This window comes from Ambystoma mexicanum, chromosome 6p, assembly GCF_040938575.1.
Source record: "Ambystoma mexicanum isolate Mex_15411 chromosome 6p, UKY_AmexF1_1, whole genome shotgun sequence".
Lineage (NCBI taxonomy): Eukaryota > Metazoa > Chordata > Amphibia > Caudata > Ambystomatidae > Ambystoma > Ambystoma mexicanum.
Window position 1 is genome coordinate 145,463,792 of NC_090935.1, and position 27,296 is coordinate 145,491,087.

At 44.2% G+C, this 27,296-nt stretch overlaps 1 protein-coding gene across 1 annotated transcript in view; it reads left to right on the plus strand.

Annotated features, from left to right (window-relative positions):
* Positions 1-27,296, plus strand: part of LOC138511281 (E3 ubiquitin-protein ligase TRIM39-like) — a 202,546-nt gene that overhangs the window by 79,631 nt on the left and 95,619 nt on the right. The window contains exons 3-4 of the mRNA XM_069626833.1: positions 9,368-9,598; positions 27,125-27,147. Of these exons, the coding sequence (XP_069482934.1) occupies positions 9,368-9,598; positions 27,125-27,147 (254 nt within the window). The remainder of the gene's footprint in view (positions 1-9,367; positions 9,599-27,124; positions 27,148-27,296) is intronic.

The window sequence follows — 27,296 nt, forward strand, 5'->3', positions numbered from 1 at the left end:
ACCACCCCCGCAGTGGAGGCCACTCTAACTACAGACGCATCTCTCACAGGGTGGGGAGCTCACCTGCTTCAACAAACAGCACACAGAGTTTGGTCGTCAGACATAGCAACCAACCACATAAACATGTTGGAACTATTAGCAGTATTCAAAGCACTGAAAGCTTTCCAGACACAACTGCAGGGAAAGACGGTCCTGATCCTCAGAGACAGCACCACGGCCATGTACTGTCTGAACAAACAAGGGGGCACTCACTCTCCAGGGCTGTCCAAACTGTCCCAGAACATTTGGAAGTGGGCTCTCAAACACAACATGTTCCTGTTGTCACAACATGTTCCAGGGGAACTCAATCTTCTGGCAGACGTACTCGGCAGATTTCCTACTACCAATGGAGTACGAATGGCGATTACACAAAGACATCATCCCCAACGTTTTCGCAGAATGGGGCTTCCCAGAGATCGACTTGTTCGCAGCGCTGGAGAATGCTCAATGCCAAGATTACGCCTCCAGGTACCCCCAGAACCATTCCAAGGGGAACGGACTCTGGATAACATGGTCAGGGAAATTTGTTTACGCTTTTCCTCCCGACTTCCCTACTCAACAAGATAGTGCACAAGATGCACCAGGAACCAGTCACGATGATATTGGTGGCCCCTATGTGGGCCCTCCAACCCTGGTTCGCTCATCTGATGGAGATGTCCCTATCTCCTCCAAGAAACTGCCTTGCCCGTACAACATGGTGTCGCAAGACAAAGGGGAGACTCTTCACCCATGCCCGCAGACATTGAACTTAGCGGCCTGGCTCCTGAAAACATAGAGTTTGGGCACCTGCAACTCCCCCAGAGATGTATGGACATACTCAGGGAGGCGAGAAAACCTAACACTCGATATTGCTATTCCAGTAAGTGGAAGTGGTTTGTCATCTGGTGCAACTCTAAGAGCATCAACCCGATTGATTGCTCTCCCACACATATTGTTTTGTATCTGACTCATTTACGTGACTCAGGCCTGGTCTTTAACTCTCTAAAGGTTCACTTAGCTGCTCTTTCAGCCTACACTACTTCACAACAGAAGGTGGTGTGGTGGAAGATACCAGTTATTAAGGCTTTCATGGAGGGAGTAAACAGAATTCACCCTCCCATTTCTAACCCGGCTCCCGGATGGGACCTAAACATGGTGTTGACTAGACTTATGGGGTCTCCTTTCGAGCCCATGCATAGAGCAAGTCTTAAAGATCTCACCTACAAGACTGCCTTTTTAATAGCCATTACTTCCATTACGAGAGTAAGTGAACTACAAGCGCTCTCAGTTTTAGACCCCTTTGTAACAGTTCACAGAGATAAGGTGGTTCTGCACACTCACCCTAGCTTTGTGCCTACATTCATTTCAAAGTTCCATGTGAACCAATCCATAGAACTACCAACGTTCTTTCAAAACCCTTCAAACATGGGAGAAAGGAGCCGGCTCACACTCTGTTACATTCTTGCTAAGAGAGAACTGCCCTTCAAGCCTAGAGCACATTCTACTCGAGGCACTGGCGATTCCATAGCATTCATTGCAAATGTTCCCCTAGAGTCCATTTGCAAAGCGGCAACCTGGAGTTCTGTACACACCTTTACAAAACACTATTGCCTAGACACTCTTTCTAGGGCTGATTGTCAGGTGGGACAGGCAGTACTAAGACATCTTTTCACTACTGTTCCTTCCTTCTCACATCCCACCTCCAACTTCGGGTACTGCTCGCTAGTCTATGCACAGCATGTGATTCTAAGCAGATTAACAAGCATCAGAAGACATGCATTACTTACCGTAAAAGCATTTCTGATGATTGTATCTGCTTAGATTCACATACGCCCACCCTTCCTCCCCGCTCGGATGGAAGGAATATAGACGTCTTACTACTTTCTCTCCTTCTTTACTCACTCACATTAGTCACGGGCTCCCTCATGGCAGAAAAAATACAATCGGATGGACCTCGGCACGTGAGGGATTTTGGGTACACTACACGTCACGATAGGGATAGTGTTACAGACACGCCTATGCCGACGTCCCCTTTCGATCCTCGAAAGACAAGAGGCAATACTTCGTGGTGACCACTGGATGTCGGACTACATGCACAGCATGTGAATCTAAGCAGATACAATCATCAGAAATGCTTTTACGGTAAGTAATGCATGTCATATTCTATAATGCATCAAGATAGTATCAAGGATAAGTGACATCTTGGGCTCGAGGTGAAGAAGCTTATGCTACAGAAATGAAGAAGATATCAAGTCATTTTACACGTGTACAGATGCAAAGAAACGCAAGCAGACAAAGTATTCTTGAGGCTAGCTATGTAGTGAATAGATTGCAGCAAGCGCCAACATATACATATATAGGAGCAAGTAAAGTGTGGATGATTCCACTACATGTTATAGCAGTGCTGGACCAGAGAAAGAAGGCCTTTTCCAGTGTGTCACAATTGAAAAGTAATTGAAATACATAAGTGAATCTATGAAGGGCGAGGTTGGATCAACCCCAAGAAGCCAAGGTTGTTTCGAGCTGGGATGACTAGAACATAGTTACAACCGAAAGAAAGAATGAAACTCCTGTTCAGAAGACATGGACAAAAACAAGGGAGACATCAGAGGTCTATTAGAAAATAGTATTTTAAATGCACCAGAGCTCAAATTTGTGGTCTTCAGTCACGTGGAAGGATGAAGCTGGACAAACATGACGAACCACACCTACGCAGGGAGGCAGAGCGTGCCTCTACTCCCCTGAATTCTCCAGAGCAAAGAACATTTCCAAGGCCGAGTTCAAAGCCTTAATTGACAGTAGACTACTGAGGTGATGATAGATGATATGCTAATTGGTGAGAAGCAATGGTTATGACCAGCTCACCAGCACCTGGAAGTCCAGCCTGTGTGCTGCTAACGTAGGTGAAAAAGTACTGACGGATGCAAGAGAGCCAACCAATTGTAGGTGGCCACGTAATTAAGGGTCCTATAGTTTGTGTAACCAATGGGAGGTTGTACATTTAGTGACGTTCATAGTGACATGTTTAAGGGGCGGGCTTAGTTGCCACACCTGATATTAAGGAACCTATCACTGTCTTAGACTAGTATGGAACGTATACCTAGATGTTCCCTCTTATCCAATCGCTCTTTTCAATACGTGTTTGTAGTTTGCCACGTAGGTTAACATCATCAATGATGAGTTTTTACTATAAGTATGATGTTTTTTATGAAAATCATTGAGACTATGCTGTGAGACGTCCGTAGATGTCCGTTGTACACCCTGTTTTTGATAATTGACATTAAAACAGTCCACTTTGCCAACTTCCTGAGTCGTTTCGATTATTGATGTTTGAGTATCTTCTGCATCCCCATTCATCCCATAGTATTGCTACCTTATCTTAAAGGGCTGGGTCGGCTGTTCCAGTTCACGTGGTAGATAGTAAGCTTTGGGTTCCCGGCAATATCGAATGTCCTCTGCTATTCGGCTGAAAGGACGTGAAGCTCCCTGTAGATAGCGGTAATAGTATAAAGCCTTGCAAGCTCAGGTTAGACGGGTCCCTTGTTTTTAGGCAAACCCCCCCTCCCCTGACGTCTACATGAAGCTGAATGGATGAAAGGTTGATGAAGCAGCTGATAAAGAGGCAGCGATCCCGAGAGCCGGAAGTCGAAAAAGCGAATGGTGGGTAAAGAATTGAGTGAGGCATCAAAATTGTGAATGGGCAATAAGTGAAAAGAGTGATAAGGGAGGAGGTTGAGGTAAGTGACTCGAGACGATGAAATTTACTTGAGGAGAGAAGCCAAGCAATTAAGAAACTGTGAGATGAGGATCCTCAAAGTAGAGTAAGCCCAGTGTCCTGCGTCATGGCACGTAACAGAAGGAATCGTATCTAGGGTCCCATTAGCAGATGACGTAGACTACGGACTCGTCTAAAGAGAACGGTTTACATCCCAGCCAGGGTTTTTTTAGGGGCAAGGATAAGTCTTGAGGATCGCAGACTGAGATATATGTGGCCAGTCAAGTATGTCCGTTTCTCTTTTTGTTTTATGTGCTGAAAATGATATTTCTGAGGCTTGTGGAATCTGCTTAGATCACATGCTGTGCATACTGTGCATAGGCCGACATCTAGTGGAAGCTGCAGAGTATTACAGAGTCGACACAGGGCGTGCCAGTAATACTATCCCTAGTGTGATGTCCACTGTACCCATGATCCCTCACGCGTCTAGGACCCTCAGATTGTTTTTTCTGCCATACTTGTCAGAAGCATCCCACGGAGTTCCCTGGCTTTTAGCCACAATTTTGCAAATAGTATAATATTTCCCCGTTTCTTCCATCCCCATGTCGAGTCACTGATTTTCGAAACTCGACGCCGGCCCTCTCCTAACAACCGTCGAGAGCTGCACGACGGACTTTGGGCCTCGGAAGGCCACTGGCCTCGGCCTGGGCCTTGGAAGGCCTCTGGCCTCGCCCCTACAAGTAGGGAGAGTGGGGGGTGGTACATACTCTACACTGACACACACATTCCTACACACACTAGCCCGCTGCCACAAGGTGCGTATGGAGGGTACCCCTTTCCAATTTTGCCCCAAGTGCAACTGCAAGTACCCTTGGGTTGACAGACACGCCACCTGTAACCTCTGCTTGCCGAGGGACCACCCCGAGGCGAACTGCACAGTGTGAAGCCGCTTCAAGGCTAAGACTCTAAAGGACCGTTCGACCAAACGTTGGGGGCACCACGCCAGGCAACGAGAGGCCATGGAAGCGGAGGGCACCTTCAGTGATGGCAGCGACGCCGTACTATCGGACGGCGAGGGCAACGTGTCGTCGAAAGACAGCCAAGCGCAAGCCCCCGACCTCAGAAGGTTGTCCGGCAGGGCAGCTATAGGGAACACAACCGGCGACACGAGCGCTTCCCACAACACTTCCACTAAACACTCGAAGTCCAACCGAGACTCGATGCGCGTGTCAAGCTCTCGGAAAGAGGCACACAAAGAACGGTCCACTGAATCGGTGTCCTCTGGGCGCTCTCGGTCAAGATCGCAGCATGCCACCAGGCAACCATGCACTGTTGCCAAGAGTGCCTCACCCACCAAAGTTATAGAGGTCCAATTGTCGGAAGACGAGGCCGACCTCCATCCCCAAGCCGCGCTCCAGGAATCGGCGTCAGCAGAACGCTCGACGGCTGCTCCCGTATCCCAACGTCCTCACTCTAAAGATAGGGACTCTACCCCCGAATCTCGGCGCCAGATGTCGAAAACAGCAGAAGAAGAGATCTCAGCCTTCTTCTGCACCTCTACTACATAAAGACAGTGCTAAATCTTCTGATAGACAACTAACAAGACCCCTGCACAAACCCATAAATCCAGTCAGGTCATAACAGGGAAACACTCCCAGGAAAGGGTTATCCCCAGCTCCAAAGAATGGTCCAGTGAGGATATAGATAGTTATGTCTAGAATGTCATCAGTAGCAGACTTCTATGCCAAAAACCCAGACCACTTCCTCTCCTATACACCTGACGGGGCTACTCCCTCAGGGTCTAGGGACCAGCAACACCCTGGTAAGAAACCTCAAGTTGAGACACCAACGCAAGGTTGGTCTTTTGACCCTTTCCATGTACAGCCATACGCTCAGTATAGTGAGGATCCACTACAAGGTGAGGATCCAGAATTGGTAACGTTGGACGACCAAACTGGGGTGGACTACTATGGGGATGTCGAGGACCAAGAGGACGAGGAAGATGACCCAGAAGTCTACAGAGTAGACTCCCCGGTAGGCAAAGAACCTCAGGTTACTGACTCTCCAATCGACAACCAACCTCTCCTAAATTAGGTTTTGTCTAGAGCGGCAGAACACTTCCGCATTGACACTCAGGGAGCACAGGAGGAGAGGGACTTTGCCGAAGAACTAGTGGGAGAAAAGAAACCCATTGCCCAGGCCATCCCTATTCTCAAGTCTATACAAGGGAGAATTGATCCTTCCCTTCTCAATCCTAACCTCACCAGGGCAGTAAACCCCAGAATTAAAAAATTATTCAGGGCAGCCCTATCAGACCCGCTTTACATAAGGGGCAACTGAAACTGGACTCCCTGGTAGTGACTAATACCCGGAAGAGGGCGGGAACGCCCCTATCTTCGCCTGAGGCTCCCCCTGACAAGGAGAGCAAGAAGATCTACGGGTTGGGAAGGAAGGTAGCCTCCAATTCCGCCTACCAGGCAAGGATTGCCAACTCCACCATTCTGCTGGCTAGCTACAACTGCCAACATTGCTAGCAAGTTTCTGCACTCATCGACTCCGCACCGGAACATTTAAAGGGTCAGTTGGCACAGGTTTCGTCGGAGGGGAGAGTCGTGTCCGGTTGCATCCTTAAGGGAACCTTTGATGCTGCGGATAATGCCGACAGGCTAATAGCAGAGAGCACTGTCATTAAGAGGCATGCTTGGTTAAGACAGTCAGGTTTTAAACCTGAGACACAAGCACCCTTAATCGACATGCCGCTGGAGCCAAATCTACTGTTTGGCAAGGCGGTAGAGGACGCATTAAAAAATGCCAAGGATGAGTATGAGACTCTGAAATCCCTGGGACAGTTGACCAACAAACCCCCTAATCAAAGAGGGAATGGTAATTTTCGTGGCCCACGCGGCCAAAATTCACAGAGGCTTCAACTATTCTCAGGGGCAGGGTACGTCATGGGGTAACAACCAGCAATCAACCCAGAGTTTCAAAAGGGGAAACAAGAAGGGCCGTGGTAAGGGTAGAGGCAGCCCCAGCAGAGGCGGCACGCCTCCCGCAAAACAGTGACGACGCGATCAGGGTCCCTTCCCACGCATCTCCAGTAGGGGGACGCATTACCAACTTCACCGAAGCTTGGAAAGGGATCACATCAGACAGATGGGTGCTGTCCGCAGGATACTGCATAGAACTGTTGGAGCATCCCCGAAACCACCCTCCACGTCAAAATGTACATTCCTTGGACCACCAGAAAATCCTCCTTGAGGAGATCGTCAATCTTCTAGCAAAGGACATGATATAACTCATCCCGGGACACCAGGTAAACAAGGGTATTTATTCAACGTACTTCCTTGTGGCAAATTTAGTGACGTTCATAGTGACATGTTTAAGGGGAGGTCTTAGTTGCCCCATCTGATGTTAAGGAGCCTATCACAGTCTTAGACTAGTATGGAACGTATACCTAGATGTTCCTTCTTATCCAATCACTATTTTCAATACGTTTTTGTAGTTTGCCACGTAGTAGGACGTTAGTTATACGTAGGTTGACGTCATCCATGACGAGTTTTTACTATAAGTATGTTTTTTATGAAAATCATTGAGACTATGCTGTAAGACATCCGTAGATGTCTGTTGTACTCCCTGTTTTAGATAATGGACATTAAAACAGTCAACTTTGCCAACTTCCTGAGTCGTTTCGATTATTGATGTTTGTATCTTCTGCATCCCCATTCATCCCATAGTATTGCTACCTTATCTTAAAGGGCAGGGTCGGCTGTCCCAGTTCAGTAGTGCTGCAGGGGTCATCCCCTCCGGTAGACTGTGTAGGGAGAGGGATGGGATTGCAGAGGCAGAGAACATCACATGGTGTCCTAAGGCTATGCAGATTTGTCTAAAAATGGCGTTTCTGAGAACCATCCACGGCGAGTGCATACTTTTGGTTAATATGTCCTGCTAGCATCACCATTAATGATGGCTACTCAAGGAGCAAGAAAAGGGAGAAAAGTATATTGGTATAGCTATATAAAATCAAGCACTGAAAGGCACTGGGTAGGTAAGTAGTGTGCTACTGCAGACAAGGAACCTTTGTTGTAGGAAGCTACATCTTACCTACGATGGAAGAGAAAGTAAGGGGTTGGCATGTGAGGGTTTGTATTGGGTCACCAATACAAACCCTCACATGCCAACCCTCACAGGCTGTTGCAGATAAACACAGATGGGCTTGCCTTTGGCATCCATGCAGCATACCTGCTGGGCAGATGCACCCATCCCTTCATCTCATGCGACTTCAAGACCGAGTCAGCAACCACATGACCTTCAAAAACGAGGAGGTGGGGTAGACCCGTTCGCAGGTCGCCATTTTAGAATGGTATGGAAATGCTAAAACCAATAGTTAGCGAAGTGGGATCTAAGACAAAATGAAATGTGAGTAAAAAACAGTAGTCAGGCAAGCTTGGGCAACGGCAAGTAAAAGTAATCTGAGCACTACCACAGGACCGCATGCATCAAACGTGCAAATATAAAGCTTAAAACTAGATATCGACTTGAGGTTATGAGCGCACACAGTTCAAGAGGGTGTGGTTGTTAAGTTATTTTTTGGCAATACTCTCCTCTTACTTTATCACTGAAACACTTGTGTGTAGGCGCGTTATAAATGCCATATATCATATCATATATCATATCATATATCATGCATTTCCACACTTCATTTTAGGGACTGTGAGAGCAGCACTGTCCTGTGCAGACTGGCCTCTCCAGATGCAGAAGACGTAGGCTTTTACCCCATGTCATACAGTCTGCCGTAAACAGACACAGTGGGCCTCATTAGGAGTTTGCCGGTCTGGGAACAAGGGTGCCGGTAAGCTACTAGTTCTCACCAGCGCCCTTGTTTGCAGATTGGCAAACTCTGGGTCTGCCTGCCATGGCTGCTGTGCCTGACGGGTCTGACCCTGCCAGGTGCAGCGGCCACCACGGTAGGCAGACCAGTCACAGAAGCACCAGCACCAATAGCTTCTGTGTCCCCACTCCCATAGAGACTCTATGGGAATGGGGACTTACATTTTACTGGCGCCTGACTTCCCGAGTCGCCAGAGTTGTAATCTTCCGGTGGCACTGGTAAAATATTACGGTTCCGGCGGCAACCCACCGGTAGCATCGGCCGGGTTACCGCCGGACCCGTAATGAGGCCCAATGTGTCTGTGATAAAGCCTACAGCCTTGGTTCATAATTTGCATGTGGGTTAATGATTGGGGGAAGGATGTTCTTTGGTGTTCACTTTCATTCCCAGCTAAGTTATGCACCATTGAATGCCCTTATCAGTTCATAACCAATATTCACTTAAGTATTTTTCTGTGCTTGCTCCCAATTGATGGAAAGCTGAGAAACGCACAGCAATGGACCTGCTAATTTTACTGTACATTGTGTTTACTAAGGCAGGTGACCCGATCATAAGAACTTCTTTGGTTTGGCATAAGCTATATATAACACAAACACGCTGTGATACTAATCAAGGGGAATAATATTTTGAAGCATCCATCTCTGCAGTTGTTCTGAGCAGAGGAATTGAATCACAGCTCTCGTGTCATGCATTCCAAAATGAGCTACTGGGAAAATTAATGTTTCTTCTTTATTTCCACTTCAAAGAATCAGTTGGCCAATGAGAAACAGAAAGTGGTGGACAAGTTTGATGGTCTCTACAAGATGCTGAGAAATAAAGAGCAGCAGGTTCTCAGTCGACTGGAGGAAATGAACAAGAAAATCACCATAGCAAGAGCGGTGAACATAACTAAACTTTCAGATGATATTTCATTTCTCGATAAACTGATTGCGGAGATGGAGGAAAAGATTCAATGGCCATCGGAAGAGTTCCTTAAGGTGAGATATGAGTGTGAAGTATGTTTTTTATAGATGCGGGTAGGTTCACTGGACCGGGGTGAAGGCCATGCCCAAAAGACACTGCAGGTAGTCCCAAGGCCTGAGCACAGAGAAAGGTGACTTCCTCGGCCCATTTCCTGCAGGGTATGGTTGAAATCCATGTCCTCCATCCATCACAGGCACAGCTGGCAGTGCCACTGTTCATGGGGAATGACCAGACATGATGTGAGAAATAGTACAATTGATGAAATCACTAGTGGCATCATTTATTCAATGAAGATTATCGCAATTCCTAAATACTAGGCAAAGAGATAACTTCCCCATGCCAAGTGCCTTACCCACAGTACATACAGTATGCAGTAACCTGTAGTTACCACTGGCACACCACCCCCGATGGCCATGCCCTGTGAAAGTCTTTCTAGTCTTAGTCTAAGGCCATGGCTCAGGCACAGTACCCCTACAAACAGTACTTACAGGAAATAGGGTTCCTCCATGCCATCTGTGTATGGCGCCAAAGTAATGGCTGGTGCACAAACTCTAGATGTAGAACCCATCCCTAGAATGCCTAGTGGGTATGGCCTGCAGAAAGGCCCGGCTAATATATTTTGTAATATACCTAGGCATGCTATTGCTTACCCGAAACACAATACCACTTTCCTCTTTGCCTTAAGAACGTGCAGATGTTAGTGATGCCACGTGTAATATCCCAGTGTGGCAGTTTTCAATGTCATATGTGATGTTGTGCGTGCTGTCATGAGCAGAGCTGGGCAAAAGGGATTATGCAAGCATTGCTAACAAATGGAGAATATTTTTTAGTTGTTGAATTATTGTAACCATAAAGTGTCTTCAACTGAAGTTTTAATATTAGTATTTTGTTTAACTAGCAGAAAACAATATCTTACATTTTCTGAGGCTTATGGATCTGCTTTAAAAGGGACGTCGACTCAGCATGTTTGGAATACTATATCTAGTGTGACGTGTACTGTACCCATGGTCCTTCATGCATCAAGGTCCCTCAGATTGTTTTTTGCCGCCATCATGGTTTCTCGACGCCATAATTAAAGTATTAAAACTTATGTAGAGTTATACGTTTGCTACTGCTACTTCGCCATCGCTCGACGAACATCAACTCTTCAGCGGCTTTCGTGGAACATCACCAAATTTCGAGGCTTTTCTGCAACTTTCTCCTTGACTTAACGACTCGCTTCAGCCTGCAGTAGGGTCCGGCCTGTTACAGTTGGGAGAGTGGGGGGGATTCTCATAGTTTCTATAATGTTAGAGAATGTCTTTTCGCATCTTCCGTCGTCAACTCCATTGGTTATCAGTTGAAGACCGCATAAAGTTCAAAATAGCCAGTCTGATTTTCAAATGTTTGAATTATATGGCACCGGATTATCTTAAGGACATGTTTAGGTTCTATCAACCATCCAGATGTCTACGCTCAAGTGACCAAGCACTGTTAACCATCCCCTCATCTACATTTGTATCTAGAGGGGATAGAAGATTCTCGGTGTATGGTCCCAGACTATGGAATAGCCTACCCAGAGAAATGCGGAATTTAGATTCTCTGCTTAACTTTCGGAAGGCCCTAAAAACGTTTTTTTTAAAATAAAATCTGGTTATTGGGTTGTGACTAGAGTTCCCTCTCTCTTTAGAATATGATTATGAATACACTCTGTGCTAGCTGCTTTAAGCAAGAAATACCATCTATACGGTTAGGTCTGTTCTGAGCGCGTTATAAATTCCTCAAAATCAAAATCAAATCTTGCCCCTATAATCTATGTTGTGCTGCTTTTTTTAAAACATCATGGAAAATACTCCTTTTAAATGTTGGCCATCCTGTAATAGAAAATTTCCATGGAAGGACACGTATCGCGTGTGCAACCACTGCCTTCCGAGGGATCCCGCTGAAAGTGCTGTTCGTCCGTAAATTGTTTTGACCCAAAACTTAAAAAGACAGGCGTACTAATTGTTGGACGGCCTATGCCATGCAATCCGAGGCTGATAACCCAACAGGCGTGGAAGAGTCAGAGGAAGAGCAAGGCGGCTACACCGAACAGAGTGACCCCGAAGACATTATGGGTTCTGCTGTATCCCATATGCCTGTCCCCCACCTCCGATTAGCAGGCCGGTGCCTCTGTCATGGAGACTACACTCGGCGACAAAGGCACACAAAAAGTTCCAGTGCTAAAGACACATCCCCCAGCCATTCGTCGACTAAAAAGTAGAAATATGGCCATCCGTATCAGAAAAAAGCATAATGCTTTTTGTCCTCTGGGCCCTCGTCTTCACGTTCACCATAGACAAACATCCTAAACAGACGTCAAGCGCAAAAACTTCCACCATAGCGCATAAAGATACTGTTCATTCGCGTACTGAGCAACAAGCGATGAAATGAAAATCTTCAATGCACTCTGACGGTCTCGTTGAAAGGCACACATCACAACAACCTTACAAACAAGTTTCTACATCCTCAGACGGTACATCAAAACATACACGATACGCATCAGCTTCATCTCCTTTATCTGAGACTTCATCTTCACATCACACTTTTCAAGTTGAAGATGATTCTATAGCTTTCAACGCTCCTAGTACAGGGTATTGGACTAAAGACAAGTTTGTAAAACACTATGGCTAGAATTTCATGTTTTGTAACCTTTCTATAAAAGAACCCCTGAAAACAAAAATATTTTCATTTAGGGGAAGGAGAACAAAGTCTCAAAGGTTGCAATCATCCGTCCAACCCACAACAGTCATTTCATTACCAGATGATAACCAAGGTCAACATCAGGGAGACCAAACTTTAGGTGATGATGTTTATACTGATGATGATTAAGGTCAGTTTGATGATCACTATACTCCGGATCAAGAGGACGATGATGTTCCTGCCATTTATGTGTTGCCATCACCCAAAGATTAAGATCACCCTATTGCTGATTCACCTTTACACAACCAAATTCACTACAATGATCTACTAATTAAAGCAGCTGATCATTTTTAAGATCCAAACTCAGGATGTCCTGCAAGACACAGACTTTGGCGATGACATCCTAGGATGAAACAGGTCTGTTGGCCAGTTCATAACTTTGCTACAGTCAGTTGCTAAACGTATTCAGCCATCTTTAACAACTGCTCCCCTAGCCAAAGCAGTGAATCCCTGTGTCAAAACAACATTTAAACCTTCACCTACTGACCCCCTCTACATTAGGGTACAGCTTAAGCTAGATTCCCTACTGGGTGTGGGGGTGGACCTCACCTTAACCAAAAACAGGCCCAGCACTTAAGAAGTGAGTACACGGTTGTACATAAAGCAAGTTTATTGTACAAAAGCTCTGGGGAGCTGTTAGATGGTGTGGCAGGATGAGACTAACCATGCACAGCAAATACAAAAGAATGTCAAGACCTACTTCAGAAAGGTATCTACGGTTGGACTTACCCTAAGATACCACCCCACCCTGAAGTGAGGCCTCCAGGCAACCAGACAAGCAAACTAAAGAGTATCAGGACAAGCTTCACACTGGTGTGCAGGGTAAGATACCCCCTCACACCTCTATAATAAAGTACTAAGTAAAAAATATATATAAAGGACTTTCAACACAAAACAGTTCAATCACTCTATCAAAAAACATACACTTTTCCAAAGCCTGCAAACTCAACTAATCTCACACCCACACTCCAAGTCTAACCTTACCACCCCAGAAAAATTTAAAAGAAATCACCCCCAAAAAAACAAAAAATCCCCTTAAATCAAGGAAACAACCCCCATTTCCCCTCTAGCTTTAGACCCCTAACTCTGTACTTGCGTGAACCCGAGGTGCTCCAATGCGGTGCTTCGTCAAATCGTTCCACACTGCTAGGCCATGGCACCATGTCTCTGGGGAGCAGACGGACCTTTAACCAATATGGTGCCTGCAAACCTTTTTTTCACGGAAGACTGGTCTCCGATGTGAGGTGCCCCAGCTGAGCGGTGTGGACAGAAGACCCCCAACATCTCGGAACGTTTGGGCTCCTACTTGGCTCGCCAAATGTGGAGGTGGACTTTTAATCACCTTAACCAAAAACAGAACCACCACTTAAATAGCAAGTACACGGTTGTACATGAAGCTAGATTATTGTACAAAGGATCTGGGGAGCGGTTAGATGGTGTTGCAGGACCAAACAAACCCAAGTCTCAACAATACATCAGTTGGCAATGTATATACTTTTTTGCAATAAAGAAACAATCCAAGATACGTTTTATTGCTCTCCACCCACCAAATATGATTGGACAAAACCTTTTCAAAGAAGTTCCATCTTTCCCCAATTCTTCCATTTTCATTGGTCAGGCTTATCTTCATTATTATCGTCAGATCATATTTTAAAACACACCTCTTCTTGGGATTGGTTGTAGTAGGTCCTGACGTTGGTGTATTATTTAACCATTACTATTGAAAATATAACTTATTGCTAGAATAACTGGCCTAAAACCTTAAAGTATGATTGCACATGGTATTGCTGACTTATTTTAGCAAATAGATCAAGGTCTGCTTATCCATTATTCCCCTTGAACTATAGATAGCCATCTCCATTCCACAGACTTCTGCCGCCTTTATAAAGACCTTCTAAGTTGTGCGGCTCCATAAACCTTCTTATGACCTGGAAAAATACTTAACCAAACAAATGAATAAGCCCCTCTAAAGATTTCAATCTTTTCCCTTGCAACTTTTCCAATCTCAAGGCTCCCACATTATCGCATGAATTGAAACTAGTAAATAGTTTTAGGCATTTAGCTTAGCCTGTGTTTTACTACTGACCAGAATAAACAAATTAGTTTGGTCACTCTCTCAAACATCAGGAGATTACATCTACTATCTATGAGATTTATCAGACCATAAACTCAATGCTATTTTTGCAGATGCTGACTGCAAAAGGTTGGGATTACTAATTTACCTGCCTTCCTTGTCTGAAAACCTGTTTAAGAAGTAAAAAGTGCCTTTTGCACGAAAGCCATAACCACTATGTTCTGATTGTTTGTAAAAGGGCACTTATGTTGAGATTAATGAATTGCCCAGGTATTTATATTACGGTACAAGTATCTTTTTACATTTGGTAGATTTGATAATTCATCTTTCTGTGTGCATGCAAGCTAATATTGAATCAGTTCTGAACAAAAAGTAAACCGCGCTCGCTTTACCACACCCGCAGTCATCAATATGGCATTCGCAACATTAATTTGTCATAATATAAGGGACCCTCTTTGATCACCCCTATATTGTCACAACCACAAGGAAAAGGGTGGCCACTCTGTTAACGTCTTCTGAAGCACCACCCGAGAAAGAGAGCAAAACATGATATGCTGTAAGTAGAAAACTGTCCACATCCGCAGCCTATCAGGTACACATCGCTAGCAATACCACATTATTAGCTAGCTACGATAGTTCACTATGGGACAGTGTTCCGGACCAACTTGATGCTGTTCCTGAACCTTTACGCTCACAGATTAGCAAAACTGTGACTGAAGGCAAAAAAGTTGCCAACAGTATAATTCAAAATAATTTAGATGCAGCTGACAGTACTGGTTGAATCCTAGCTGAAGCTACTCTTTTAAAACGTCATTCTTGGTTACGCCGGTCAGTTTTCAACTAGAGACACAAGCAAGACTGCTATATATGCCCATTGAATCCAATGACTTATTTGGTAGGCAGTGGATGATGCTCTAAAAATGCTATAGAAGAGCATGAGACCTTTAAAAACCAAACCAAATCTCTAATAAGACCTATATTCAAAGAGGTGTTTTTAACACATGCCGCTCCTTTCGAGGACAAACATACCCACGTGCATCACAAGCAAGTTACAGTCAAGGACTGTCCACTCCATCGTATTCCTCCCCGGCTCAATCATCCCCTTATCAGTCCACTTTTCAAACCGGCTAGAAATTTCTCACAGCTGGTACAGAGAGAAGAGACTAGATCGTTTCACATGTAAACTTCCCCATGTTCTATCGTTTTTCTCTCCACCTGACCGATTCTGGGTTGCAAGTGACCATGGTGAAGGGCTACTTAGCGGCACTATCAATCTTTAAAAGATCTCCAGATGAGGGGGTCATACTTCAAAGTGCCAATTATGGTACACTTTCCAAAGGGCTTCTGCTCACTCCCTTCACCGTGCCATAATAGATTTAAATATTGTATTAAGATGTCTTATGGGAGCTCCATTTGAGCCCTTACATTTGTGTCCTTTGAGGATGCTCACTATGAAAATGGCCTTTATAATAGCCATCACATCTGCCCGCAGGGTAAGTGAGCTACAAACCTTATCTTTCAAACAACCTTTTAGATCCTTTTCCAAGGATGAAGTAGATTTAAGAGTTAGATCATCTCTCCTTCCTAAATTTCTGCCAGAATTTCATTTAGCACAACGTATTGTATTGTTAGAGGAAGAGAGACAACATTGTCTAGACCCGAAAAGGGCACTAAGCTGCTACATTACAAGGACTGCAAGTATTCTCCAAGATCATCAACTTTTCATCGGTTATGCTGGCCAAAGACTCGGCATGCCAGTCACAAACTAAACAATCTCTAGATGGATTGTAATGTGCATAAACAGAGTTACTCGTTAACAGGCAAAGAGTTGCCCGTCGGTCTGAGGGCACATTCCACTAGAGGGGTGGCTGCTTGTTCAGCTCTGGAAAGATGTGTGCCAGTGCGAGACATTTGTAGAGCGGCAACCTGGTCGTCCCTTTACACTTTCAGTAGATTCTACTGTGTAGATTCCTTTTCTGGAGAGAAAGCCTCATTTGGCAAGGCTGTCCTCCATAATATAAACAAATAGGCAAATTCTTGGCACCCACATCCTAAGTCGAACTGCTCTGAGGGTCTATCAAAAATGAGAAATGCACGGGAGAACACACTCCATTCGAAGAACAAGTTACTTACCCGTGGTAACGTTCTTTCGACTGTAAGTTCCTCCCACGTATTCCTCATCGCCCTCCCATCCATCCCCTCTTGCCTGCCTAGAATTTCCATGTCTTACCTTCCGTTCGTGCAACGTCAAGATTGTCTCATCTTGTGACACAGCATGCAAGTTAAAGAGGGGAAGAAACTAAGAACTGAGGTAATGGTTAGTGCGCGTGCTTCATATACCAGCATCAACGTCATGAGGGACGATATGGAAGCCATCGAGGACCAAGACTCGATGCTGCATAACAGTCGACCCTAAGAAGAAAAACATTCTGAAGCAAGCTACAAGTAGACTTGAATATCAAAGATGAGGAACACGTGGGAGGAACATCCAGTCAAAAGAACGTTACCACAGGTAAGTAACTTGTTCTTTTTCACCATTGCCCCTGTCAACGGACCATTTTCTGCTGGATTGCTGCTTCGCTTTTGCCCTTTGAGCCCTATGTAGCCGCTTGGATGGGTTCATCCTTCTTCCAGGTGCTTCCTCTTCAACGCTCCTTCTCCTAAAATGATGGATTCTTCTTCTTTGTGTTGTCTAGGTCATCGCTGTTTTGTGGCGTAAACCCTGTGGTACCATATCCTGCATCTTGCTCTGTGGATGGAGCTGTGTACTCATTGGGTTGTTTCACCATTTCTGGGTTAAGTCCTCTGCATCTGACACCAAGAGTACTTGACCCCAGGTCCTGAGTTTATTTGACTGATTTCCCTTTAAGGGTCTCCTAGATCCTGGTGTAGTGGAGTGTTGCGGGTTGGCCAGTGGCAACCATAAGCCTGAATCCAGCTCTGTCTCCTCACCTCTTTTACTGGTGGGGTCTCAAAATGACTCTAGAACATTACAAGGGGTGCTTGTGACATCCTCTGGGGTTGATTGTTCCTTTGCCTGCACCTGGGTTGGTAAAATAGATATTGCCTGCATTTTCTCTATAACCACTGCTGTTATTTCCCATGGGGAATATTTCTCCACTAAATGGCCTTTTAAGGTACTTGCCTGAACTTTGACATTTTTCCTAGTCTCCCCCAGATCCCTGGATTTTCTTCCAAAGACTGCCATTTTACCAAATTCCCCTTATTTCCTGCATATCTTAATGTATTAAACTACTGCACTTCACTCCTGATAAAAAAAACTGCAGTAGGATGTTGCTGCACATTTGTCTCATATTATAAGTCCAAGCATATTGTGACTTTTGATGAGGGATCCCATTGCGGGAAACGGTTGGGAAAGTGTTAGCCCCCTTTATTACTTCTAGGTACTGTATTATATATAAGGTCTGCATGGGTATAAATCATTTGACTATCTACTGAGGTTGTGGGGAGTGCAGAGACCATTCATCTGTTCACATTTTCGGGCCCTTATTAGGACACCTTTCTACTGTTGTCTAGGGGTACCGTTTATCTCCCCATCTGAGTTTACCTTAAAACCAGATAATTGGCATACCTTTTGCTTAGCAGTGTGAAGGGCACACCTATGGCCCTTTGCTTTTTTTATAGATACCCCAATTCCCGCCTTGAGCAGGCCCATGTTACTAAGGATACGGCTTCACCCACTACCCATGGCTCTCAAGGAAACCACAAATGACCCTCCCCTATTCCTTCACCAATTTATGCCCTACCTTGGTTAAACTCGTTCACACTTGTGCTCTTTTTTGTAGGTTACTTTCACTTGAGCACTTTCCTGGTTTAGCTTTCATCACTTTTTTTTCGTCCATAACGTTTTATTTCCATTTAGTGTTCAGAATGCTTAATTTTAAGATTTCGTTCAGTTTTATATTCAGTATGCGTAATCCCGCTTAGTTACTAATTTTCATTCAGTTCGGTATTCGATATGTATAATTCAACTTAGTTTCAAGTTTGTGTTTGGATCGGTATTCAATATGCAAAATTCAGCGTAAATTCAAGTTTGTATTTGGTTTGGTATTCAATTTCCCCCATGTGGTCCGCTAGAAGCGCTTCAGCTTTTGGGTGTCTTCCTTTGACAACCGCCGGTCCTCAGCGTTCCTTTCTGGTGGCTCTCGCTGCTCTCTGCTGTTCCCAAGCCCCGCTCGCATGCCAGGTGATGTCGTCTGCACGCTGACAGCACCTCCAGTGCTCCTGAACAGATGCGGATGGGTCCTCAATCTCCTTGCTCGCTCGCAGCTCTGGCTGCTCGCGTTCCACTCTGGAGGCTTCCTCACCTGTGGCAATTGCACTCCCCACTTGCCTTTGGCTCCGCAAGCATTCTGGGATATCCGCTGGCATCCTGGCTCCTTCACAGGTCCCACCACCGCTGCCTCCTCACGACACAGGTCCTCTGCTGGTTTCCCTGTTGCTCTTGTTGCACTGGTCCCTCTTTATACACCTTCAACCACTTGACAGGTTGCAGGTGTGGATTCCCAATTGGATCTGCCGGACTGTGATTAACGGGACATGCCTGACCTTGAAAGTACTCTGCAGGCATCTTCTTCGTCCCAGTACTAGAGTGGTGAAAGGAAGGTTCAGTGTTCATTACTTCGTAGCCTCTTCCACGTCCCAGTACTATCAAAAGTTAAATGTGGGGAAATGAGGGGAGAGGTTCTACAATAGCCCATAAAAGCTGGGGGAGGTTTAGGTTGGCCTTCTATAGGGAAAGGGGGATACCATGTCTCGCCTGTTGGAACCCCACTCCTCAAGGACCCTCCACCCAGGTGATCCTCCCTAGCTTTTACACCCCCAGGGTCAGGATCCAAAAGTGATGGCCTTTCCCTGGCCACCTGAAAAGAGGATCCCAGGAGAGTAGGAGTGAGAATACCCTCAAGTTTTGCACAGGATTCTCTGTTAAGATTGAGATTGTAGATGAGGAGCGTTTGATCCGGAGGTTTAGATGCTGTTTCTGAGGTTGCCAATTAGGACTAAGCACAGCAATGTTTATCAGGAAATAGTGATATTTGTAAAATAATTTTTTATTCAGCGGTGGATATTAATGAATGAAGATCACTGGGTCAAAACCTATGCAACAACCTACCCGTGGACCTTTGACAGCAAAAGGACTACTTACTTTGCGAAGATTCTGAAAGCCAAGCCCCCTTGTTCAAACGGGCCATCCAAAAAGTATGACACCAACTCTTAATCGTACACTTAAATGTGTTCATTTAGGCATCAAGGGCTTCCTTACAGTGGTTCAAGTGTCCTCTTGCACAGTAGTAGCACTAGGGCAAAATGTGCAAAAAAAGTATTCATCCAAAGCATTGTTTGCCCTTGTGAAAATAATGCGCAGCATTAGCACTAGGGCAAATATTGGTTACTGAGAAGAGTGCTAATCGGGCTCTGGTAGCTTTCGACTTTTGCAACATTGTACGAGGATATTAAAACGGAGCTGAAACTGCACTCTATACTTCTGCAAGCACTATCAAGTAAGCTGGAGGTTGCTAACAATGAATCACAGATAAGAACTTTATGGAATCTGAAATCTCATACAGAGAAATCAGACCCATCACAAGTTATAATAATCTTACAATACTCCTCGGGTACCTCTAATATGTAAATAGATTTACGAAAGGAACCATTGAAAATTATTCATGTGCCTGATTCCTTGCCACCACAGGTGGAGGTTGTGGCCTTTTCCGTGGTTATCTAGCAAAAAAAGCAAAGTAATGAGCAAACATCAATTGTTGGCAGTGCCAATATCCGAATATTAAGGTGCAAATATATAATTCAGAACCAAGTGTCTTCACCCCAATGCCAAGTAAGAATCCCCAGTATATCACCTAGTAAATACCTATTTAGCATTTACAGCCCCAGATTTGTTAAACAACGTAGCCATTTTAAGCCGTATTTAACAATCTTCGATCCAGAAAACAAGGCAAGTCTACTCGTTCCTTATGAACATACTCCAGAGTGGAATTCAAATCACCCGCTGTATATACTAAACCCTCTTCATTCAGTCATTTCCATTCCATCACAAAGTCAGTAAACATATCAAGAAACCTAGATAATGCTCCAGTGAAAGAAAAATAACGAAAACATTTCAGTTTTTTTTCTTTTTTCATTTCAGGGGGGTCCTCCCAAGCCTCCTGTTTCTCCAGCTTTATTACCCCTCCCCAACCCCCCACCTTTTTTAATCCCTTGCCCCACCACCATATATACTTTTAATCAAAAATGCAACATTTTTTGTCATTTACTTTTCACTGAAAAAGATATTTATTTATTTTTTGTTATAATCACTGTATACCGTAAGTCTTCAGCAGTTGATCGCATCGCTTGTAGAATAAGCCTCAGGAAATTGCCTTAAAAGTAATGAAAGTAAAACGAAAATATTCAGGTTAGCTAAAGGCAAGAAAAAGACCTAATGTGTTTGAAAAGTAAGACACAAACCACTGTAGATGGTAGATAGCCTGAATTATCTTGGTTTCCTCTATTAACTAGACCAAATAAGAATCAGACAAATTAATATTTTAAGCACAAAAATGGTTGCTTTGTTAAATCAGATGAAGAGTTTAAAACATAAATATTGTAAGTATTCTCTTCGTCTGCTTGTAAAGTTTTTTGAGGGGAAAGTGATACCCAAACTTACATATGGTGATGAATCTATGCAACTGTGGGTAATGGACATTCTGGCAAAGATGGAAAGTTATGTTTGGAGGAAAGTGCCATGGCTGCAATCAGGTATGAGCTGGGGATCAATTCAATTGTCGCTAGAGCACCATGGACGTTTATGCAGTTATATTATAAATTGCTTCAGCCCCCACATGAATCTTTGTATGGTGATCTGGCAGTGGCTGTGGCTAATGGTCAAGTTTCAGTGTTGACTACCCTAGTTGATTATTGTGAAAAAAATGTATTACAACTAGCTCTGACCACAACAGAGTTTAAGTGTAATCCAATCAAGGAGAAGTTATTCATGTATAGGTATGATTGGGTTAGAACCGTGGAGGAATGTCATGGTTATGATTCTCTTAAATATATGTGTTTGGAACACAAAGAACTTAGAATAATTGCCTCCTATTTAAGAATATTTCCTTGTCCAGTGGCTCGAGGGGAACTTTATAGATTTAGATGGAATTTGTATAGAACAGGTGAAATATTATATTGAGAAGAAGAAAGATTCTCCCGGATGGACATGGGTATTGTAGGTTCTGTGAGAATCAGATATAACTGGAAACTATGAAACACTTGATTATTTATTGCTCGAAATTGATGTTATTTCGTGTAATGTATTTTACAGAGTTTATACATTCTTTGTAGCATGCACAGAGTGAACAACTGTGGCTGAGGGTGTTGGGGGAGTGAGGGGAGATCCCTGATATCAGTCTCCTTGGCTGTGGTTCGGTTCATTAGGCCCCTAAAATTAGAAGATAATGTACGACATATGTGATGAAATGGAATTTGTGATAAAATGGAACGTGGTCCTAAGTTTTATAAAGACTATTAATTGTTAATAACGTCTTTTCTTTTTCTTTTAATTTACAATTAGTATGACATTTTGAATTGAAATGTAGTTTTAATAATTGTAGTTTTTGGCATAGGCTTTTGTTTGATATTTTGAATTTTATGATACGTTTTTTGATATGTTGATGATGTTTATCTTCTGGAAATCACTGTACTGTGGTGTGTAATTGTTAAGGTTGAAATACTTAATAATCAACAAACAACTGGAAAAATATATGTAAATTATCCCTTTGGTGGGGATAGAAATAACCCAGTAGGGACTAGTTGTCTCCCACCAGCTTCGATAGTGACCTCTGCACTACTGTGTTGGTCGAAACCTATTGATTCAGCTGTGGCTACCGTGGGTGGGGAAGCTTTAGGTGTTCGTTTGGCGTATTTTAGAATCCCCAAACTTGTATCAGTTGTATTGCATCCCACACCTAACACCATATATGTTAGGTCTGAAGGAGGAGACCGATATGTTTCAACAAAGTTTATTATAAAATAATAAAGAAAACACCTAGCTTTCCTCATCCTAAGGGCTTCCCTACCTAACACATCTAAACTCTGTGCTCATTGTCAGTAGTGAAGTCAGTAAAGAAGAGTCTGTCCTCCGTCCCAAAAGCTAGCCTGTCCTGACTCTACCACTATTACTAAACAACAGAAAGGTCCAGGAGAATGACACCCTTCTCTTGCATTGCTTGACCAGCACAGTTCTTACTGTTCTCCTTAATAGGGGATCTTTACCACGTCTTGTAGTAAATCTTCCAGTTCCTTCAAGGGGCTCCTCCAGACCCTTGAATATGATTTCCTTTTATTTCTCAGAATACTCTCTGCACTTTCTTTACAGTTCCTTAGTCTTCGTAGAACACTGGTATTTAACAATATCTTTCTCTGCTATCGGATAAATACAGTTGTCAGAGTTCTCCTTTTCTTATTCCTTTTCTCACTGGCCCATCCAGGTTGAGCCCTCGTTTGCCTTTTACTCTTTTGATTTACGGGATTCTCACGCTTCTCATAAGTTTGCCACTCACTAGACGAGTATGAGCAATCTCCTTATGATTCTTGTTCTCCTTATAAGTATGCCAGTTACTGGGATGAGTATAATTAGTCACGTTACCATTCTCACTCTTCTTATTAGTTTGTCGCACACTGGTACGAGTATGATTAGTCCTGTTAGTATTCTCACTCTTCTTATAAGATTTGTCACACACTGGGACAAGTATGATTACTTCACTCTTTATGTTTGGCTTTGTAACATTCCTAGGTATCACTGTCCCTCTTTGTTACTACGCCAGGTCTTCCAGTCCTCCCGCTCTCCCCTTTACCTTGGTTGTAATGGGGCTGCGTCACCAGTTCGGCATTCTTCCTTGTTCCACACTCGCTACTGTTCAGGATGACTTCTCTGCGTTCTCCCGGTTTGTCCAGACACATTCCTTTGCGTCCTAATGTTGTATGGGCTTCGTAAGGGTTCCTCTCCCTTTTGGCCACCGTCTCTCGCATCAGGTTCTCTTCTCGGAAATGTCTGTTTGACAGACCTCTCAGGATAAGTTATCGGCGTGCTTGTTGCTTGGCACGTCCAGGTTGGCGCTATGCATCAGCCCTAGATGAAAGTCCCTCCTTGGACTAGCAGCTTCCCTAAACTCCAGTTCTTGGCTGCTCGCACCGCAATGCACCTCGGGCACTGCTTATCCCGCCCGATTGGCCGCTATGCAACCCAGCGTCCTTCCCGAGCCACGGGCTCCCCTCAGCCAGCCAGGTTGAAACTCCCGGGTGTCTCTCACTGGTTCTCCAGCTCCTCCCACTTTTATTGGGCAACGTTGGGGCTTCCCCAGTTTGTCAACATAGTCCTTTCTTTGTGTTGGACTTGTGTTCCTTATTACTCTATGTGGTTCCTTCATCACAGTATTTGCTAGACAGACATTCTTCATTGGGGCATTGGTCTCAGATCACATGACCGGGGTTCTGAAGCTAGAAGCTGCAGTCAACTTAAGGTGACTTTATCCTGTCACATAGTTTAGTAGCTCCATATGGGCATCTTCAGTCAAGGGCGTTGAAGTAAATGACAATCTACCAGCCTTCTTCTCTCATCATCTTGCCAACCTTACTCTTAAAATGCTCAGGTTCTATGCTATGGAGAATGCATTCCAACAAAGAACTTTTTCACTGCTCACAAGCACCAATTGTTGGCTTTGCTAATATTAAAATAGAACCTAGTACAACATGATTTGCATAAATGAAGACAGGTAGACAGGGGCATCAACGAGTCACATGAGAAGACTTCAAGAAAGCACTGTGCACGCACAGAAAGGACTCCCAGATAATGGCATGATAGGACATGCACTCTGTCAACGAAGCAAGTAATCCGCCATGACTCACGGGTATGTATCGCACTCCATTATGATGGAAGATAGCCGCCACTTGAAGACACATTGCCCAACACCTCTGCCATTAGAATGTCCCACGATAATAATTCAGTCAAGCTGGACACATAATCAGCCGTCTTGACTTGCAGACTCTCCTGACAGCCTATACAGCACACATCCACAAGCCAGCTCTACATGGGTCGCCACCCCTACCTACCTTTGCACTGGCTAAAATGCACACACGCATTCTAAATTCCTCTGACCAAGCTCTCATACCTCAGACTTCGGTCCTCCAAGGGAGTTCACCTACAGCACTTTGAGACCATACCAATGGGAATAGGTGCTATAAAAATGTCACATTACATTACTCCTGTGATCTTACTCTTCACAGTATCACACTGGTCTCTTTTCTTCAGTAATTACATTACAATAATACATACAAGAGTAGTCTTCATGTCTGGTATTTGTTAGAACTGGATTGTGTACTTGAGCCCAATAAAAAGGGAGTTCCTCGTTGGAAAGGTAGTCCTTATCTCCAAGAGGGGAGTCTCTCCCTGTGAGGTCCCACTTGCCGCCATCCTAGGGGGAATGTTGCGTAGCAGGCTCACCCCTCCCCCCAGCCTCACAGTAAGGGGCTCCTCCTTGGGGAAAGTGACTGAATCCCTCGATTCGCCGCAGTGGGTACCGTAATCTGGCTGTTCGGGGCTTAGGAGAGTAAGTAGAAGGGCTTTTCCCTCTGGGTATCTTGGGCATGGTTTCTCCATGGCTTGGCTAACCATGACCCTGTGATAGGTTCACAAGCCTAACCACTGCTGAGCTAAAGACAGTCCTTTTGTCCTTAAAATACTTTACCCAGAAGCAAAGGGTTTGGTGAAGTTTTAAAAAATCCATATAGTAACTATCACATAAATGAGGAAACCCCCCAAAAAACAGAGGCTTTTTTACTCGCTTTTCAGGGAGCCTTTGTAAACTTGACAAATTCGGATTTCTGACAAACATCTCCCAAATATTATCAGGGGCCATGCAGGGGTGAGTAGAATGGCTTTGCTATCTGTGTTTTCTTCTGCATGGATTGAACATGCCCTTGCTCACCACGGCACTGTGGAAGGATCACAAGTCTCACCACTGCTGAGCTAAAGACAGGCCCTGTGTCCTTAAGCACTTTGTACAAAAGCACCTGCCTAATGCCTGGTCAAGTATAAAATCCTTGTGGTAACAATAACTTACAATGCAGGTAGGATCCATTATCAGTATGTCGGTGGAGAGAAATTCTTTTGTCAGAGTAATTTTGTCTATGAGGGGGATTCTTTCCATCCTCTTGCTGGTGAGGTTGACACGGAATGAGTATTAATGAGAAGGCAACTAGCTCTGCAGTTGCTTTTTGTCTGAACTAGAGAATGGTGTTGTTGGGTATCTAGCGTCTGTTGGAGTTTATCCTTCAAGAGGCTACAAAGGTTCCGCTTGGTACTGTAATTGTCTGCCTGGCTTGAATAGCTGTTCGCTTGAGTTATTTTGTTATGAATGTTATTTCATTAAGTTACAGTGAGTTTTTACCTAGCTTATAGCACCAAATATTACTGGACACAAGTCCAGCATGTCTCCTCTTCCCCGCCCCTAGCACTTACCCCGTGTGCTATCAATGCATATTTCAATGTACGTCCGACTCTTGGCACCGACAATCCTGTCTGATTGCTTGGGAAACCCAGTCCTCTCCCTTGATAATAGGGGGTGTTTCTTCCCAATGAATCTGCTGAAAGCCTCCACACTACTGAGGCCCGCTTAAGCACCTCTCAAGTCAATCACAGAACCACCACCGTCTAACTAAAGATAGTGCCATTGGTTCTAGATGTTGCCATAACAATAAAACTCTGCTCTAGACAGAGCTGTTCTCTGCTGAGTCCTACACTCATGCTTACCAACAACTTATTTTATTTATTTATTTTTGCATTTGTATAGCGCACTAAACCCTCAGGCATCAAGGCGCTGGTTACAGGTACACATATGTACATATAGGATCTAACAGAATATGGTGCACACACAGAAGTCTCAATTAAGTGGTAAAAAGCAGAGTATTAAGTTCTTTCCAGAAGGCCCAGTTGGATTGTTCCGATCTCAGGTGGGTAGGGAGGGTGTTCCAGTTCTTGTCGGCGGAGACTGGGAGACTGGTACCACCAGCTCTAATTTTCCCGAATTTAACATTTGACAAGGAGTAAACAGACTTTCAGTTATCCTGGAACTTTTTAGATAGGCTCAAGAGACAATGCATTGAAGTACCGGAGCTTCTCTGGTCACGTATGTAGCATCTTCAAGAGGAGGGATGCCATATAGTGTTGCGCGACAGGTCGGAGTATAGGCACCAAACAATGTAATTTGCTAGAGATATTTGCTAGATAGATTTGCTTATCGTAGTTGAGAAGAATGCATCCCTACTTCGACAACCATATCCCCTCCCACTCATCTCAACTGTTTTCCCTCTCTGATTTTAGTAATTTTATTGTATAGTTTCACTTTCCTATTACCTCCTTCCCAAACTGACTGAGGTCTGGTAAAACCCTGGCATGGTCACAATATGCCACCTTTCGGACAAGGCAACGTAAGACGAATACGGTGGTGATGGGGCGCAGTATAAATATTGGATAACAAACCTATATGATCTTGGAACGTGCTTGTATGTCCCGGCTCTCTTCCTACTCGACTGTTAATTTGATATGTAAATATTTCAATTTGCCAGTTATTCATTTACTTGTTTTTGAGACTATTTTGGACAGAAATGTTGACATTTATTATACAGACTTTTACATTGTGAGAAAAAAACCTTACATTCTTTTGTTTCTCTTTTTCAGGAAGTGAAAAATGCCATTCAAAGGTACAGTGTGAATGAGGCTTATTATTTTATTTTTTTTAAAGATAAATGTTGGTACATGTCGCCACTAGTGCTACCTACTGCCTTTCATGTAACAATACCATGACTATCCTTAATCGGTTATTTAATCAGCTGAAGCTCAGGATGCTTGT